A 20,990-nucleotide genomic window follows, 5' to 3' on the forward strand; every position below is an offset into this window, starting at 1 on the left:
CAACAACGTAGTTTAAAGCCTAGGTGACGACAGAACATCTGGTAGCTTTTGTTCTTATAATGGGCTGTTTGGTTACTCCAGAACATATAAAGCTGGCTTCTGTATGCAGTCACTGCCAAACAATATATACAATATAAAACAAAAGTAGAATATAAATATTTTGCATTTGCTTTAGTTGCCTAAACATTTCCTTACTGTAGACCAGGGGTGTCCAAACTTGGGAACTTTAAGACTTGTGGACTTCAACTCCCAGAATTCCCCAGCCAGCCATGCTGGCTGGGGAATTCTGGAAGTTGAAGTCCACAAGTCTTAAAGTTCCCAAGTTTGGACACCCCTGCTGTAGACTGTATAAGCAGATGCTGTAGAACAGTGTTTCTCAGCCTTGGCAACTTTCAGATGTGTGGACTTTGTCCCAGAATTCTCTAGCCAGCATGCCATAGAACATGAGAATGTACCATAGAAATTCCCTTGGTTTTATACAATTCTGACAGCTTCAAATGCAGCCAATTGTTATGTATCCAAGATTAAAGTCTATTAATACCTTCTGTTAACAAAGGACCAATCTTAAAATGAGGATGAGAGTTATTTTCAAAGGAAATATTAATATTGGTATTTGGCAATAATACCTTTTAATGGAAAGGTGTAGGTTACTTGAGTATATGTAAGTAAATCACAATTTAAAATAGAAGAAAAGCACTGCCTATCTAAGGTTCTATTAGTGCTGCTTGCTTGTGATTAAATGTGCCTTTTTATATTTAGCCCTGTTGTGTTTGTTATATCTTGCAGCTGAGTGTTTTGTCTGCATATGGACACAATTCCTATCAGGTTTCATTTAAGAATCTTAAGCTATTCACACCCAGCAGTATACTTAACTCTTTGTCATTTTCCAAGGTGGATCAGTATGTAAAAAACCTTGCTGATATTAAAATCAAATGCCCTTAGGGAACTATAAGGTATACACGGAATAGGGCAGTGATGGAGAACCTTTTTTGGCTCGCGTGCCACAAGTGGGGGGAGTGCAGGGGGGTCAAGTGCGGGCGTGCCGCACCCATAATGCAACGCGCGACCCCAGTGCGCATGCGCGCACAATGTGCGAACCCCCCCCCATTTTTACATTTTTTTTGCCCTTCCCAGGATCCAGGGGCTTTATAGGAGCCTGGGGAGGGCGAAAAGAGCCTCCCCCAACCCCCCGGAGGCCCTCCGGAGGCTTCAGGGACTGTCTGGAGGCTTCCCTGAAGCCTTCGGAGCGCTTAAAACCACCCTCCGAGCAAACCAGAAGTGACTTCCGGGTTGCTTGGAAGGTGGTTTTAAGCACTCCGAAGGCATCAGGGAAGCCTCAGACGGTCCCTGAAGCCTTCGGAACGCTTAAAACGACCCTCCGAGCAACCCGGAAGTCACTTCCGGTTTGCTCGGAGGGTGGTTTTAAGCGTTCCGAAGGCTTCAGGGACGGTCCCTGAAGCCTCGGGGGGGCGGGGGAGGCTCTTTTCGCCCTCCCCAGGCTCCTATAAAGCCTCTGGAGCCTGGGGAAGGCGAAAAATAGCTTTTAAAAAGGTGAACTCAGCTGGCCAGTGCGCGCATGCGCGCTGGCCAGCTGACAGGGCAGCGCCTCGCGTGCCCTGACAAATGGCTCCGCGTGCCACTTGTGGCATGCGTGCCATAGGTTTGCCATCACAGGAATAGGGTGTTTCACAGAGGCAAGAAAATCAGAATTATACCGCTGGAAATTATGTTTATGCTTTTGGAACATTATTTCCATTTTTTGGATAATTTAAGAAAGCAGCATTCAGATTACAACTCTGTAACCTATCTTTACACCCAACCAGGTGCTGAATAGATATGATGGACTACAAAAGCCAGGCTAGCTAGGAGTGATGGTGATTGTGATCCATTATGTCTTAAGAGTGTCAGTTGAGGGAAGTTTCTGCTTTAGCTAAAACAAGATTTATAAAAAGAAAAATAAAATCATATGAAGGTAATAAACGATAACTATTTAGAGAATACAGTCTTTCTAATGCAGGGTTTAAATATCTATTCTTTGTTTTTTCCTCACAGACTTTGGCTTGAGCAATTGTGCAAGTATCCTGGGCTACACTGATCCATTCAGCACCCAATGTGGCAGTCCTGCTTATGCAGCACCAGAGCTTCTTGCAAGGAAGAAATATGGTCCCAAAATAGATGTTTGGTCCATGTGAGTTAATATAGTTTAAAAGCAGCATATTCTCTCTCTACATCTTGTTTACACTAGCAAAAATATAAAAAGTTCTATTTAAAATGGAACATTTTAACACAATATTCCACTTTGAAGATGAATAACTGATTTCATTAGCTAGCATTGACATAGTTTTGCTGTTTTGTTCTGTCATCTAAACATAGACTACTGCATAAATATAAAGAGAATATAAAAGGAATATAAAGAGAGCAGTAACATCAGAAGGAAAAGAAGTTACACTGCCACTTGGAGGTTGGAGGCTGAGTTCTGGAAATATTTTTCTCTCTCTTTTCTTTGATCATTTTGACCTTGTACTTCAAAGGTTTTAGCTTGCAAAGAGATAAGATGGGTTGTTTATACAGGTGCCCTTTGGATGTCTCTTTGGCAGCGAGAGTGAAGTGAAAAACAAAGCTTTGTTTTCCAACTAGAGTGGCAGTGTTTATAAATTGGACAATGACACAATACCAAGAAGAAACCATAACATTACAACAGATTATGTTTGAAATTCAAAAATTATTAGAAACATCAGAGAGAATTGAGAAGAAATTGGAAACTATAGATGGTAATATAGCAAAATTTGATGAAATTGAAGATAGCCAGCTAATGGAAAAAGTGGAGGTTAGAATCTCAAAAACCCAAGGGAAAAATGAACAAAGAGGCAAGATAACTGTGGATACTGACAGTGATCTGAGCGTGGCTGGAAATGGAAAGAATGGAACATAGAAAGGGAAGAGAGATGGAAAGGAGCTCTACTCCAGATCTCAAGGTATAGAAGGAGAAAAAAGAGAAGAATTGATAGATTTAAGGAGAGGAACTTTGACAAAAGCACTACTGATAACCAAAGATAAGCTGATTAAAGAAGCTGATGGAGGGTTTCAAGAATTTATAAGACATGCAGCAAGCAACAAGGTGCGAAGAGAAGTCCACGCAAAATTGATTAAGAAAATAACCAGAAGATTAATCCTACATAAGGCAAAAGAAATAAGACTGTACTACGACTAGAAAGACACAGGTTGAGACATGAAAACTATTAACAAACTATTAGCTAAATAGTTAAAATTAGAGCATTATGTTAAAAATGAAGTGATAATGGATATAGCTAGATAGATAATTGATAATGATGTATACATATGTATTGGTTTGACAAGAGAAAATTTGGTATAAATTTTTAAATGGTGACTATGAAAGGAAGTTTAGAAATTTTGTTATGTATGAAAGCCTATAATATTGAAATTGAATATAAATTATAAACAGTGATTAAGAAAGGAGGTTTAGAAACTTTGTTATCAAACTTAATTAATTTTTATTTAGAACGTTTCACAAAGATAGAATGTTGTTGGATGATATTGAAAATAGACAATAGAATGCCATTGTGTGGTTTTGCTTTGAATTTTGGAGTATTTGTTATAAAGGGATGTTAAAACAACTATAGTCATACGAAGGATGAGATATGATGATAGTAATATATATATAAATATATTTGATGTAAAATATATAATTTGATATGGATTATAGGTGATGACTGTGGAAGGGATGTACGAAAGTTCTTTGTAACCAATTGACACACTTTTTATAATTTGTAATGGAATATGTTTTTATGGTGTTTGTTGTGTCTTGTTTGTTTGTGTCTATTCAAAAATATAAAAAAATAAAAAAATAAAAATAAACATAGACTTCTGCACTCCATCTCTTAAATCAGAATTGAATAAATTGAAGCTCCAAGGGACTCCTCTGTCCCCTTGCTGTAGCTCTTGAGCTCCAGCACAGTTGCTAAGAGATAGCACTGTTTCCCACCATTTTGATATGGAAAACATATATATGCTGTGGGCTAAGCCCTAAAATAGCCCTAATATAATTTTAAAACAAAGAAGAAAGCTTCCTTCAAAATCCAAAACAAAAATAAAGAATTCAAAAGAATCTTGGCCCCAAGACATATGCCTGATATGGTACTGCCTTCTTGTCCCATCACTTATGGCCCTTGCTATTTCCCCTCTTCCCCTAATATTAAAGTTCTCTACCCATATATTAATTTACCTAATGTATCTGTAGTACCTAATATATGACTCTATATTCAAGGACCCTTTATAAAAGCACAAAAAATATTTGTTAAAGAAAATTAGAAAAAAGTAATTTACTGTTACGGATATAAAGTCTTCCGTCACAAATGCACAGGTGGTCCTTGCTTAACAACCAGTTGTTTAATGAGCATTCAAAATTACAACAGAGCTACTTGCAACCTAATTTCAAAGTTTCTGCATATGCACCCCATTGTTTTCAAAATGTTTTCATTTTGTCATTATGGGGATGGGCTACACTGTAATGAGATTAATGAGAGAGAGAAATGAATTTCAACAACTATAGAATCAGGCTATAGCACAACAAAATTGACAAAAGCGAAGGAGGTCTGAATACTTTCTGAATGCACTATAGCCACCCAGCAGATTCATTTTTTTTTCAATCCAGGTGAAAGCCATAATTCATGTTGGAGGAGATCATAAATCAGGGACGGAACATCTACTTTGCATCTGTATGTTTTCAGGGTCAGGCATTGATTTCCAATTAATAGGATCTTAGGAGGCAGGGGAGATTGCTGTGGATTAAATACACCAAGAATGTCCTAACATGTTTTATTATGTTCCATAAGGTATAGTTGCTTACCACTAAACATAATATTTGTGCATCTTTTGTTTCATTTCCAGTAGAACTTCTTGCTTATCCCCTTTTCCCCACCACCACTCTTCTTTTGCAGTGGTGTAAATATGTATGCAATGTTGACTGGGACACTGCCATTTACTGTTGAGCCATTCAGTCTGAGAGCTTTGTACCAGAAGATGATTGATAAAGAAATGAATCCATACCCAACTCAGCTTTCCACAGGTAAATGCATTTAAGCATTGCTGAATTTTTTTTAGCTTCTATCTATTGCAAGTGGCCCTTAGTTAATAACAGTACTTGGGGTTGGAAATTCCATCGATATGTGGTCATAAAGCACATGGCCACGTGATTATGATGATTTACAGTGGTAATCCCAATTACCATTTTTAGTGAATTCCACATGGCTGTTAGGCACAACATCACATGATCACCATTTGAAACCTCCTGCTGGTTTCCCCATTGACTTTGTTTATCGGAAACTTGCATTGAAAGTCACAAACATTGATCATGTAACTGTGGAATTCTGTGATAACATCATTGCAAGCCAGTTGCCAAGCATTGAAATCATGATCACATGAATGCTGCGACAATTGCAACTACAAGGACCTACAAGTCGTAAGTCTTCTCATTCAGCACCATTGTAATTTTGAATGGTTGCTGAACCAGAACTACCTGTATTCTCATAATTAAAGGTGGGCATTGCACTGTTAACTTCTTGTGCACAAGAGTTTGCACAAATTGCCAATGAAATTGCTAAAGAACTTGCTCCAGTGCAACTGAGCACATCAGGTATTAGTATATTAAAGAACTTTACCGCTCTTCCATAGAACAGACTGCCCAAAAGTAAATTCTATTGATCTCAATGGGACTTGTTCCAGCTTTATATCTAAAAATAATTCATCCCAAAGCACCATAGAAGTATGAAAATATTATTTGACCTTTTTCTCTGGTAGTCCAATCCTTGTAGAATTGTTTTTTTAGTTTTCACATACATTTAAAGATAATAAATAGAAGTAATATATCTGCGATTAAATTTCATTTCCACATTACTAAATATTTAAACAGTTGAATATTTAACTAAAGAAAACAAAGACTCCCCCTTCAAAGTGTCTCTGTTTCTTTCCAACAATTTTCTTGATATTTCACACAATTAATGTATTTGATATTTTGTGCTAAAGATTTCTCAGAGACAGTCAGTAGTACTGGCTGGTTTATATTCATACTTCCAGATCAGTATTTATTTTAAGTGTCAGGTTATACAATTGTATCTAAAGAAAAGGAAAATTTTGTTTGTGAATTCTTGTTTGAAGTGGCAATTATGGGCAATTTAGAGCTATAAGATTGCATACCTATTTCTTTCATGAATCATTTATACTTTGATCAGTTACATTTTTATAGTAGTTTTATGTTGTTTTGCTCCTGTGTGGAATTAATATAATTCAACTAACCCAGTATTTCAAAATGCTCATGTGTACTAGTGTTTTCTGGGGCCAAAAGAAGTAAATAGAAAACTTTCACTTTTGCTTGTGCAGTATTTGGAGGGGGTATTTGTTATTTTTTATAAGAACAATATCATTATTGTGAAAGGTAACTAAGATTATTATTATCAAATTTATTTACCATCCATCTTGCTGTTCAAGGCAACCCTTAATATTTAAAAAAAAGCATACCTCCCCAATGAAATAAAAGTCTAGCAGTCAAAAAGCAGGCAGTTTTGATGAGTTAACAAATTGTAAATATTAGCATAGCGATTTAAATTATTTCAGTGTTAGGCTACTTAAACTGTTGTGATTCTGTCTGTATATTGTAGTTCTGACAATATTAGCTACACGTTTTCCAGAAACACAAAATTATGGCATGCTGCATAACATTATTGAGAGCTAGTTTGGCATGATGGTTACAGCATCAGGCAAGAAATGAGGAGATTTATGAGTTCTAGTCCTTCCTTAGGCACAAAACAAAGCCACATTGTTGCCCATGGCCTAGTTATTCTCTCAGTTCTAGTAAGTAGGCAATGGCAAAAACATTTCTGAAATTTGCTATGAAAACAGCAGGAACCTGTTCAAGCAATTGCCAGGAATCAGTACTGACTCAAAGGAACAAAAAACAACAACTATAAACAGATACAGATCTCATGTATCAAATCTCACCAGTATGATTTTAAAGTATTCAAGGGACCATATGGGGACTGAGGAGCTTCATGCTGTCCATGAGTTGTGGATTGCTTATCTCTAGTGTAAAATAAACAATTTCAGATTACTAGTCACAGAACTTGGCTATAACCCCAAACTTATTCATGTTCAAATATTTATTTCTTGTTTTATGACTGTTGAGCTTCAGATGTATCTTATCTACAACAGGAAAATGAAGTAAGGTTGGGAATGTCTCCAAAAGGTTGTTTGATAGACCACCAGAATTCAGTTTTTCTGTTTTTCCAACTTATTTTGGATCATCCTTCTTTCCTGTTTGACATAGTTACAATTGAAGATGCATCTACCATAGATTTATTCTTACAGAGTATCTACTTACAGAGTAGCTACTTGTACCTTATTAAAAAGGAAGAGTAGCATGTTAGTGTATATGGCTCATAAGTCTGTTTCACAGTTCACTTAATTGTTGGCATTTGCAAGTGTTGATTATTTATATATAGTAAATATTTGTACATAATTTAACAGAATTGTAATGGATCTTAGAGAAAACTAGATACAAATAGAAGGGGTATTAAAAAGTTAGATCAGTATTAAAATTCTCCCCAGGGATTTTTAGCATCTTAGGAGTCATCCAACTATCGCTGGCTTGATATAACAGTAATTAAGACAAGATTTATAGTCACAACAATGGCTGTGTGGTACTAAAAGACTCTATAAATCATGAGTGAGGAAATGCATAGTCCTATATTTTGAGAAAAAGAGGGTAGAAGGGGAAGGGAAAATAAGGCAGCAACATAATATTCAAGTTTTAGTTGAAGGAATAACTTTTATATGCTGTGAGGTATGTAGTTCCTGAGAAAAGGATGAGGAAGAGAGGAAAAGGTCCTTGTTAACAAGCTATTGTTCTTTTCTGCTTAATGTCCAGTTTATGACTTTATTCTTCCTGTATGACAAACTTAGCCATGGATTATGAAGGTAAATTTATAAGTGCTTTAGTTGCCATATGTTAGAATAGTGATGGTGAACCTTTTTGTAAAAGTGTGCCAAAATTGTGTGTGCACGTGCTATCGTGCGTGCACACGTGCCCACACCCACAATGCAATGCGCCCCTCACCTGTGCATGTGTGCATGACATACACCCCCTCGTGCATGCGCTCATGATTCCCCCACATGCAGGGGGGAGTTTTCACCTCCCAGGCTCCAGAGGCATTCCTGAAGCCTGGGAGAGGGTGAAAACAGCCTGCCCCGGCCCTCCAGAAGGCCGAAAATGCGCATGCTGGAACTGACAGCTCATGTGCCGGCAAATATGGCTCCGTGTGCCACCTGTCGCACGCATGCCATAGGTTCACCATCACGGTGCTAGGAAGTTGCTCAATGTTGTCTAACATAGGACTATACGTGATTTATAAGGCCTGTAAGCTCCAGGTCGTTTGATTACGGACTGCCAGTATAAGTTCAGCCCCACCTGTTTCTCTCGAGATTGTAGCTGTGATCAAGCTACCATCTGTGCAACTTGAGAAGGATAGCTTTTGCTTAACTTCTTTGTATCATAATGTTGGTATGGGTAATAAAGTGCTGTTGTGGATTCTGGTTGAAAGCTCTGATGTTTTATTGGTGGAACAGCATCAGAAAAAAATGTTTAAATTCCCATACACCAAATACCCACAAATTTAAAAATGATTATTTGCAAATTCTTTATGCAAATATTCCTGTGTATCATATGTGACATAGACCAGTGCTCCCCAACCTTTTTATCGCTGCGGACCGGTAAATGTTTGATAATTTTTCCGTGGCCCGCTTGTTTTGATTTAATAATTTTAATTTAATTGTATTTAAACATGCCTTCAAAATAAAATACAGCTACACCAAAAAATGAATATAAAGTGATTTATTTTATTTAACTCACTAGAATGCCAAATCAATGAGAACCCTGAGCTTGTTTCTTTGCAACAAGATGGTTCCAGTGTTATATAATGTCAGTATCACTTAACAACGCTCCTGCTTAGCAACCAAAATGTTTGCTCAGGAACTCTGGCATTGAAGTGTGCAAGTCTTAAAGCTGTCAAGTTGCAAGACCCTTTGCACCCCTAACCCTTTAGGAAAAAAAAAACCCAGGGTCTTCAAACCTGACAGCTTGAAGACTTGTGGACTTCAACTCCCAGAATTCTGAGAGTGATTGATGCCCTTGGTGGACTTCAATTCTCAGAATTCTGGGAGTTGAAGTCCACCAGTCTTAAGAGCCAATTTTGCAGATCCCTGGGCTTGTTTTGAAGTGCCCCTTTCCCTTTTTTATTTTTGACCTACACTGATTAAGGAGAATCCTGAAGTCACACAAGTCAGGCGGCAATGAACTGCGTTTAGCTGGAGCTGGCTGGAGACCGTGTGTGCGTGTCCACACCAAATACGCGACGCTGGCGCTGCGCGGCAGTTAGAAATTAGTGCGTGGCGTACTCTAGGCACGTGCGCGGCCGCGCGGCCCGGTGCCAATTGATCCACGGACCGGCACCGGTCCACGGCCCGGGGGTTGGGGAACAAGGCAATAGACCATATAATATCCAGGTCAGCAGAAATAATGATTGCTGCAGGATGTTCAAAACAGATGTAATATTGCCCAGATAGTATCTAATCCTGATTTATTTGACAGCATCCTTTCTCTTCCTTGTCATTGATGTATTGTGGAACATGAGCACATACTTCCTTTTCCTGATTTCATGTGGAAAACCTTTGACATCATTGTTTGCTAGGATAGTGATTAAGCGAATCCCTTTGTATAGTTGTGAGATGATAGGTGATAATCTGCTTATGAATGATATCCTTTTAAAGACAAATTTGATGCCATGTGACACAGATAGAAAACACAAATTCTGCACCTTATTCAGACATGTGAAATGCAGATATATATACAGTTCTGTTTCTTTTAGTTGGATTGGTATTCTTAAGGCCAGAATATTGTTAGAATGTTTTCCAAGCATTTACCAGTACTATTATACCACAGATTTCAGATGTTTTCTCTAGTCATCGGATAATGGACCAGATGGGCCACTCACACAATTGCAAGTGGTGATTCTTTTACCAGAAAGTTACATGAAGTCGAAATGCCAAGTGCAGTGCCGCACTAATTTATTGCTGACTATTTATTTAAATTATTATTAAACCATAATTCATTGCAATCATCCATGGTTGATATATATCAGGAGTATCAAATTCACATCATCACAGTGGCGTCACGTGACTTATCGGGACTTTTTCCCCCTTTGCTAAACTGGGTGTGGGCGTGGCCAGCACCTGACACAACCAGCCTCTGGGCTGGAAGTTTGACAACCCTAATCTATACTGATCAACGCTGGAATCACTAAATAGTTGAAAGCATATATTTGTCCTGATGCTGAACAATTAGTTTTTTTTAATTTGTAAGTTCCTTTTCTTTGTGTAGAAGACAATTCCCATGTGACTAAAGAAGGTTTAGCTGATATATTTAGTTGCTTCACACGTAAATGGGACACTATATTTAAATAAAATATTAGTTTCACTGCCTCTCAAACAACATCAATGCAATTAAGTCAAAAGGACTGTCACTGTCAATCATAATGATATTCTTACAATCTTATTTATTAAAATATAGAATTTAGTATTTCAGATTTAAATCTATATTTAAAAACTTAGCATAAAAAGTGGATAATTAGGCACTGATACGGCAAATTTTGCCCTAGCATTATTTATTAACTACACTAAGATGCAAGACTTGAATGTTACACTAAGCAATAAAGTTATTGGTTTGATTTTGCTTTGATGTATTGAGTCAATCTGGTGCCATCTTTTATAAACCATGAATTAAAATTGAGTGTAAATTTAGCCACTTTGAAGTATTCAAGAAAACGTGACTAAAAGTAATCATTGTGTAATACAGTCTGGAATATAGACATTTCAATTTATAATTCAAAGTTGGTCAAAACTGTTATTTAAAATACAACTGTTTATAAAGATTGAATTATCTATCTTGTTTGTGGAGGGGTTATTTTCTTAACTACTGAAGTTATCTTTTTCAGTACTGTATACCATAAGGGACTTCCTTAGTTTACCAGCTTACTCTTTTAATGTGTAAATGTATTTTAATGCAGCGAGTATATTGTATTTCAGATGTTGAGAGAAAAACTATAATTCTAAAATACCTTAATACCTTATTTGGCTTCAAAATAATAAATATAGTTACAAAGAAAATAACACTTCCCTCTCCCTTTTTTCCCCAATGTCTTTGCAGCAGCTGTAAACTTCTTAAAAATTCTGCTAGAACCAGATCCTGCAAAGAGACCAAACATCCAACAAGCATTAGCAAATCGTTGGCTTAGTGAGAATGGGAAACCATTGAATAATGTCACGTATCCAAACAGGTAATGCACAAAAGACAGAATGTGCTCGGTATTCTGCCAACATGATAAAATTCCACTGAAGACATTGAGGTGCCTCTGATCAGAAAGCTGGATTGGAGGTTGAGTTTCTTTCTTAATTTCTCTGCAACAATTCAGAAGTGGTCTAAGACCTCATGATAACCACATGCTTCTGCACTCACTTCTTAATTCCTTTGGTATTTCCAAGCTTGAAAATTATCTGGGGGGAAATCATAGTGGTAAAGAACAAAGTTAGAAAATAATACATTTTTCAGCTAAGTTGCTCAAGTAATCAAAATGCTCTCCTACTATTATCTCAGCATTTAAAAGAAAAAATGTAAATGCAGAGAGCATAATTCCTTGGTTAGACAATCTTCTGGGTTGATAACTTCAGGGAGATTTGACTTGGAGACTTCTCAGTTTCTTCACTCTCCTTCAACTTGACTGCTTTGCTGCTTCCTACTCTTGGATTTCATTCTGCTCAGTCTTCATGGGTTCCTTAGGAAGAGGGCAAAGTATGGTGCAATGATGATTATTCTGTGTTCTGATTTAGGATTGCTCAGATTAATTCCAAAAGCACTGATGCATTCTTAGGCTTGCCATATTGCTTTTTCACAGCTTGCTGTGGAAGTTAAGCCTTCCCAACCTAAATAAAGAGGTTTTTTTTAGGATAAAAACCCTTAATAGTTGTGAAATGCTAGTTACTATGGTAATGACGGTTATGTAACACATGGGTGGATATTAATACAGCAGGGAGGCTGGTACCTTTCTAAACATCTAGTTTAGCTTTTATATGATGGATACAAACATTACATTTATGTTCGGCTGCCTGGCTGCTGCTAGGCAGCAAGAATGAACAAAATATAGTACAGTAAATGAACTGCAAGGGGAAAAAATGACTGATTTGTATGGCAGAAAATGAGATAAATCATTATCCGAGCATTACTGTTCTGCTACCAGATCTCTAAAGCACTGAAGATATCACACATTTTTAAGGAAAAAGTCCTCCCTTGAAAGTGGAAAAAGGTAGAAACTTGCTTAGAATGTTACACGGATGGATCATATGTGCATTTTAAATATCACATCAATATCCCAAATGTGATCCAACATTTGTTTGTTACAATTTTCAAGTTAGAAAAATTGCAGTGTTTCAAGCAGGGCATTGAATGGGCAGAGCATAATTTGTCGTCAAAGTCACATTTTATGAAGTCATACATGGGAATTGGTTCTGAGAATTATGTATTTTTAAATTGTATTTTTAAAAAGAATTTATGTCAGCTTTTTTATTCAAATCAAGCATACAAACAATAAAGTGAAACAAAAAAATAATAATCCTGAAATACTTCTTGGGGCGTAGTAAAATTTAAAAGTTTGTCTAACTAGATTTTAAATTGAAACTGATGAGTCAGTGTAAATCAGAGGTAGTATTCAGCTGGTTCTGAGCAGTTCTGGAGAACCGGTAGCAGAAATTTTGTGTAGTTCAGAAAACCGATAAATACAACCTTTGACTGGCCCCGCCTCCATCTATTCTCTGCCTCCCGAGTCCCAGCTGATTGGGAGGGAATGGGGATTTTGCAGTAACCTTCCCCTGCCATGCCCACCAAGCCATGCCCACCAAGCCATGCCATGCCCACCAAGCCACGCCCACCAAGCCATGCCATGCCCACCAAGCCACACTCACAGAACTGGTAGTAAAAATTTTGAATCCCACCACTGGTGTAAGTGGCAGGTAATCTCTAATGGAAGGGTGTTTCATAATTGCAGGCAGAATCTGTGAGCTGGATAAGTTATACTGTAAAACTGTCCATTTATTGGATATAAGAAAAAATGGGCCCTCTCAGACCAACCCTACAATTACAGTATATAAATGCTTACTCAGAAGTAAATATAGTTAACGTAATATCAAATGGGCTACTTTTGCTGATATTTTTCACTTTGTGGAACCTTAGGATGTGGGGAAGTGTTGAATTTGTGAAACCTGCCACTTTTAATAAAGTTCTATTCTGCATATCTAAAGCAACAATGACAACTTGCTTTTATAAAATAAAGTTCCTTGAATCCTACAAGAGATAATTTCCAGTTACTTTTCAGTATTTCTTTATTGGGGGCAGGAAAGTGCTGTAATATGTACAGGTAGTCCTCAATTTATGATTGTATTTGAGCCCAGAATCGAGGTCATAAGTCAAGCCAGTTGTTAAGTGGGTGATTACATGACTGACCAGATTTTACCACAGTGTTTTGCAGCAGTCATCAGGCAAATGTGGTGGTTGGCTCCTCTTTGGACTAACGCAGTGTTTCTCAAACTTGGCGACTTTAAGTCCTGTGGACTTCAACTCCCAGAATTCCCCAGCCAGCATAGCTGGCTGGGGGATTCTGGGAGTTGAAGTCCACAGGACTTAAAGTCGCCAAGTTTGAGAAACACTGGACTAACGTAACATTCTTTATGTGAAGATTTGAAAAATGTTTGGAATGTTTGTTAATTCAAGTGCCTCATCCAGAAGGTTGGCAGCGCTTCGTTATAGTGAGCAAGTGGCCTCTCTTGTTAATATCTATCTGATTCTGTATATAATTTAAAGTACTGTCAACCCTATATAGCTTGGCATCAGGCTATGTAACAATTACATTGACCCTTATAACAGCAACCTTGTTTTAATTTGGCCAACATCGAGAACACGTTTGGTGAGATTATGAAAAACAGAACAGTGGTTCTTTGCAGACTTTGGAAATCCTCGCCACAGAGAAAATGTTGGAATGTTTTTTCCTTAATTAAGCAGGCTTTTGACCTGAGTCTAGGTAGATGCTATCAGTTTTAACTTAATATTCAATTATATTGTGTTTTCAGTTATCTTTTATTTTTATAGCCACGTTGGATACTGTCACTGGCAGAAAAGAAAGCATAAATCCAATGTAAATTACTGCTTGGGGAACTTTATTAGTTTTGCTAATAATTTAAATCAGTACAGAGAAAATAACAGTGGCATTTATTTTTTCATGAACAAATTTCACGTAACTTTTTATAAGACGTTATCATAAGCACACTTCTGAAAATAAATAATTACTGATCTTTAGTTGTATGCTTCAAAAAAAACCAATTTATGACAAAATAAAATGCAGACATATGTTGCAATGACAATGGACATTGTTCATCAATATTTGCATAATTGGAATCAGTAGTAATAAAATGAGAAATCTTTTGTAATCAGAATTTACACATTTAGCCCTTGATTAGTCCTTGATTAAAAGTCAAGCACTTTTAATTTGCTTAATTTTAATAGGAGAATTTAGGAAGTTCTTAATTTTTTGCCACTGAATTGTTATTCATATTGAAGTTTTTTTTAAAAAAAATCATTTTAGTTGGGGTTGCTTTGAATATATTTATATAGAAGTCACATGCGACTTGTCTATTACCTATTGAGAATAATGTTGCAAAAATAATCTGAAACAGAAACTGGACACTTTTAAGAACCCAGCACTGAATGGTGATCTGAATGAATTGAAAACTTCTTAATTAAATGCTCTTATGACAATATTTTGAAGACTCTGTTTTAAGAGTTTTATTGTATTCATTTACAATAGGGGTGTCAAACTCAATTTCATTGAGGGCCACATCAGGGTTGTGTTTGATGCCAGTGGGGCCAGCTTGACACCACTCGTATTGGGGGTGCCTGTGGTAGCCTGAGCGCTCTGCCAGTGAAAATGGGCTCTGCCAGTGAAAATGGCATGCTGCAACCCTCTTCCAGTGAAAACAGAGCATGGGAGGGCCATGCACAGGCATTCTGAGCTTTGTTTTTGCTGGCAAAGGCACCGCAGGGTGGTCATTTACTGTTTCCAAAGCTGGCAGAGGTCCCGCGGGCTGGATCTAAGTACCTCGTGGGCCGGATCCAGCCTCCCGGCCTTGAGTGTGACACCCCTGGTTTACAACTATCTGTATAGCCAAAGCTCTGCTCTAGCCTTTCACAAAGGGTACTCTCTGGACTAGCAGTTCAAGAATTCCTAGACAGATGGTAATGCTAACTAGGAGTTCAGAGAATGTCAGTCCGTATCTAGAAGCCACCAGATTTTAGAAGACCGTTTAATCAATTGTTCCATTTCCTGTCATGCAATTAACTACTCTTCTTTATTATTTAAGTGTTTCTTGAGGTAGAGACCAAGGCTGTGCCCATTGGCTTTATTTCACCATTCTCTAGTAGAAAACACAGAAACATGTACACATAAAATTCTACAATAGAAGTGGAAATTATATACACGATTAATAGTTCCAACGTCAGTCAGTCAATGTTTCTTTGAAAATGAGGAGAACTATATGATTAATGGTCCATTTCCCCACTAATAAATAATGATTCTTTTAAAATGTGGACAGCCCTCCCCAAACTGGGTTGTGAATATCTACCATATAGATACATTTCAAGTATACATTTTTCTTTAAAAACATATTAACAATTTGTAGCTTGCTCTTTTCAACATAGCCTGGACACAATTATCAGCTCAATTAAATTTTTTAATCATATTAGCTAACATGGTGATTTTCAATAATGCCTTTAGTGTTGCCATCTTTCTCCTGAGAACCTTGGAGATAACCAACAGGTAGTCCTTGAGATACAACCATAATGAACCCTGCCCATTACAGTTGCATTTCACAATTGCTGTTAAGAGAAGCATTTTACTTAACAATCCCATCATCCTTAATCTTCTCAGTGAACTGTTAAACAAATGTTCACGTTGTTAAATTGAGCATGGGGTACCTCAGGAGTGGGGGAGGCCTGTGGAGACCTAACACACGCCCAGGCCTGCATATCTTCTCCTTCCTGCCCCTTGGATCCTCACAGGCCTTTCCCTACTGCCAATAGGTTTCCCCAAACCTTAGATCTGATTCCCACCTCACCAGGCCAAATACCCTCCTCCTCGTTTGAAACGCTCTAAGGCCTTCCAGAGTGTAGGAACAGATTGCTTTATCTCATGGCCATGTGCAGGGGGATAAGGCCAGTAGGAAGCAGTGGAAGAGGGAAATGCTTGCAGGGACCTAGTGGGGAGAGAGGAAGATAGGTGGGAGCACTGCAATGTCCCTGTGGATGAATGAACATGGGGATTGCAGTGGCCATACCAGGCCAGGGCCAGGTTTCTAAGTAGCTTTTGGGAGATCCACCATAATTTCAAATGACCATTAAATTACCGATTATAAGTTGTAATTAATCTTTTTTGCAGAATTCATCTACAAGACGTAAGTCAGAGCGTGCTGCTGTACATGACAGAAAAGCTTGGCTATAAGAATAGTGATGTGATCAACACTATCCTTTCAAACAGAGCTTGCCACATGCTTGCCATCTACATCCTTCTTAATAAGAAGCTAGAGCGCTATACGGCAGGTGTAAAAGTAAGTATAATTTTGGATAATTGCTGAACCTAACAAGGTTGAATAGAATAACAGTAACCAAAAATGGAGATACTAAGAAATAAGTACAGTATGCATGAGGAAATTCTTCAACTTTGCAAAAATAGGAAAAAAAAACATGAACCACCTCAAAATATGAAGAACTTTAAGCGAACAGTCTTTAAAATTGGACATTTTCCCTGATCATAGATTGCTGAGCATCTCTTGGAAGGAAAATTAGGGAATGGAATATCGGGGGGGGGGGGGGGGGAAGCATAGCTCATTTGAATAATTAAGAATATCCTTGGGCAAAACCTACTTTCAAAGCCTCTTGTGAAAGCTTTCTCTGTACATAAAAACCTTTTTCCTCAGGTCTGTCCCACTCTGCCAACATTTCATTATTCCTTATTATAACAAAGAAATTTACCTTAGCAAGGAATAGTTTGTTTTTTTCAAGTTACAGGGAAAAGTGAAGCTGTAGTCTACCAGGGTAAACTTTAATTGAAATAGAACCACTTTGATTCTACCTGCTTATTACATGTATATTTTCAAACAATTTAATCCAGTTAGGAAATAAATAGGTTTGAACAGCACAATGAATTAATCAATAACTTATTATACTGTGAAAAACACAGATATTTTTTCTCAGTATACAATGCTTTTTGTAATTTTGGAACCGAAAATAATTTAATTATGTAATACAAAAAATGTTAGATGAACAGTATCGCTGTCCATAATTTTAATATTTTTTTCTTAAAAATGTATTTTGTACAATTCTAAAGGTGTTTCTTTTGAAATTCTGTTTATTTTAATGTAATTATTGATTTGTCTAGAAATGACTTAGGTCCATGATGGTGACTCTATGGCACGTATGCCACAGGTGGCACGCAGAGCCATTTCTGAGGGCACGTGAGGCATCGCCCTGTCACCTCCGCCAGCTGATTTTCAGCTGTTTTTTGCCTTCTGGAGGCTTCCCTGAAGTCTCCAGAGAGCAGAAAACTTCCCAACACACAAACCAGAAGTCCGTTCCTGAACTTCCAGTTTGCACGTTAGGCCATTTTTCACTCTCTGGAGGTTTCAGGAGGCTTCCCTGAAGCCTCTGGATGTCGAAAAACCGCCCAACGCGCAAATCAGAAGTTCGAGAATGGACTTCCGGTTTGGACATGGGCGGTTTTTCGCTCTCCGGAGGCTTCAGGAGGCTTCCCATTAAATGGACCGTTTCTGGCCTCTGGAGGGCCTCTAGGGGGTTGGGAAAGGCCGTTTTCACCCTCCCAGGCTCCTAGAAAGCCTCTGGAGCCCAGGGAGAGCGAAAAACTGGCCTTCCGGTCTGTCCAGAAGTCGGCAAACAGGCCATTTTCGGCATCTGGAGGGTCTCCCACGGGGGTGAGGAAAGCCTTTTCCGCCCTCCCTAGGCTCCTAGAAAGAGTTCTTGGGTGTGATTTATTTGGAGTCAGATATGAGTTTAGTGCTTTTTACACTCACATAGAGTATGTATTGTATGGATGTTTACAGTTAGTCCTCGACTTAACGTCTATAATTTCTGTTAATAATTTGCAAATAGATTTAGTAGTTTAAAAATGTTTTGAGCTAATTTCACAAAGGGATGGGAAACTAATATTGTAGTAATATATTAGATAGTATTCAACTAGGGGGATGATATTTTTATAGGTGTTTGTGTGTGTATTCTTTAATGCACTTTTTAAATGTATTGTTTGTTTGTTTTTTAATTTTTGGAGTTTTGCATTTTTTTTAATAAAATAAAATTAAAACCAAAAAAAGAAAGTAAAATAATAATCATAGATCAGTTCATGACTGATGCTTGCCCTTGCTATCCATAGTCTAATCCATTTAAACAAAACACTTCTTACTTCTGACCTCATGCAACAAATCTTTTTTATTTGCCCTCCAGTATCACCAGTACAGGTACAGTATCTGTTCCATTCTTTACATTCCCTTTCTGTGTGATTTTTGGGGAAATTCCATAGTATGACAAATATGATTTACTGTGTTGCAATTGCAGTAGCTGGAATTTTCCTTGCAGCATTTTGTAGTATATCAGTACATCTATCGCAAATGCTTTCTGTCTTGATCTCTTCCAGGATATTTCAGACCAATTCTTCTTCCTTCTCTGCTTCTCTTTTCATGTTTATTTCTCTGACAATGTGCCATTTTAATCCTTGGGTTTATTATTACTATCATCATTGATAAAAACAAATAGTTAAATAAATCCTGTCACGGGTGCAAATTCCCACTGTCATTTGCTTTTATTTCTGTTATAACTCTTCATTTTATTTTAGTACAAAGAAATAGTACATATCTTTCAGGGCTATTGTCCTACAAAATAAAATCAATCCATTGTATATCTTACATTTGAATACATTTCCATTGCAATAAATCAATAACATTATCAATATTTTATTCTTAAATGATATATGTCTGTGTTAGAGCAGATATCTTACTATGTGATTGATTATGTGCTCTTAAGTGGGTGTTATTGCATAGCAATGACAAAAATTTTCTCCAATATAATACATACTACATTCTATTAAGTACAAGAGCCAAGTTCTTTTTAAAAAAAAATACATGTCATTCACATTTTGTAGTGCATTTTTTTATTAATGGGGGATACCTTTTTAGTCTATCAAAAATGATTAAAAACCTCATCTAGTCATTTAATTGGAGAAATACTGCCAACTTCTTGGCCTTTGAATTGGCTTTTTATTTATTAGATTTATTTTTGACAGGTTTTTTTTCTTCCTGAAGAAAATCCTTAGAAATATCCCTTTTGTTCTGCATAAACTTCATGCCAAACTATCCTCACCAATTCCTGAAATAAATTTTATGTATCAAAAACTGGCATAAAGTGAAGAACATCTTATCTTCAACATATGGTACATCATGAACTTCAGCTGCTTAGTGAACCTATTTTGATAAGAACATAGAAAATTACATAGCATATCACAGACTTGCACACTACAATCTGGGTGAATCATTCAGCTGTTGGCCATGTTATTGGAAACCACAATAATTCTGATGCAGTCAAAACTAAACAAAGGACTATAAGATGTCCTTCGACATGGTTTTTAAAATGTTCAATTCTGTTGCTTTGAATAATGTAAACTTTTTTTTATTTTTTCCTTTCTCTACAAAATCTAAAATCCCACCATTGCTTCTTTGAAATTAAATAAATATTAATTTGTGCATTTCATCATTAGCCTGTCATTTGGGCTCACATGATTATTCTTTTTGTGAAATGTGAGATGAGAGCATTAATAAGGAAATTTATTATAACCTCTCTGCCCTTGGGATAGTTCCCATTAATCATATTGGGAAACTTTTGAGGCTTTTTAATTTACATATCAAAGAAATTGTCTGAACTAAGTTTTTTAAGTGCTATGTTGTACTTGCTTTCCAGTTTAATTGCATTTAATTGTCTAGTTTATAGGAATGGGAAAGTAATAAATGTTATGTGTCAACTCATAGTAAAATATTTAATATATAGTAATATGTATTATATAGTAATATATTTAATAATATAGTTACTATATAGTAATATATAGTTATATATTACTAATAATTAGTAATTAATATATTTAATAATATAATATATTTAGTTATTGATTTGTAGCAATTTCTAAATTTAAAAAAAGCCAATATTTGTTGGGCTAATTTAACAAAGTGTTTCGTAGAATGAAAGTAATACATATTAAACAGTTAAGTATATCTTTCCTAAAGTTATATCCTAATTTACAGTTCATATTTTGTCTTCTTTTTCCATCTTTCTAGAAAACTGAAGCTTCTGATAATATGTGCACTAGCCAATTGTGTCGGTTAGAAAAATACAAATCAAATAAGGATTCCTATGAGGTAAATCTTTTATTTTAGTCATTTGGAGCCAGACAGTATTTGCACTTCCCACTGGTTATTACTATAAACCAATAGACTTTTGATATAACAAAGAATACAAACATAAATCTATTCCCAAATGTTTAGTGATTGTGTAAGAGTTGTTTTATTTTTATTTATTTATTTATTTCTTAGATTTTTAGACCGCCCCTCTCCCAAAAAGGGACTCGGGGCGGTGTACAGTCAATACAATAAAACCAATCATAATAATTAAGCTACATTTAAAATACATTTGGAGGGGGAGATAGGCTGTACTAAGAAATAAATACCTAAAAACATCACAATTAAAACCCCAAACCCTAAAATAAAATAAATCC

General features: G+C 36.7%; 1 protein-coding gene across 4 annotated transcripts in view; it reads left to right on the forward strand.

The window, feature by feature from the left end:
• The window catches only part of HUNK (hormonally up-regulated Neu-associated kinase), an 87,085-nt gene that overhangs the window by 57,820 nt on the left and 8,275 nt on the right, over nt 1–20,990 (forward strand). For 3 of the 4 annotated variants that reach the window (XM_081951293.1, XM_081951290.1, XM_081951291.1), the window contains exons 4-8: nt 2,053–2,188; nt 4,959–5,086; nt 11,273–11,402; nt 16,602–16,770; nt 20,554–20,634. In XM_081951293.1, coding sequence (XP_081807419.1) covers nt 2,053–2,188; nt 4,959–5,086; nt 11,273–11,402; nt 16,602–16,770; nt 20,554–20,634 — 644 coding nt within the window. The remainder of the gene's footprint in view (nt 1–2,052; nt 2,189–4,958; nt 5,087–11,272; nt 11,403–16,601; nt 16,771–20,553; nt 20,635–20,990) is intronic. The other variant, XM_081951292.1, reaches the window with a different exon arrangement.

The sequence above is a fragment of the Natrix helvetica genome, assembly GCF_964273705.1.
Source record: "Natrix helvetica genome assembly, chromosome: 4".
In the NCBI taxonomy this organism is placed as follows: Eukaryota; Metazoa; Chordata; class Lepidosauria; order Squamata; family Natricidae; genus Natrix; species Natrix helvetica.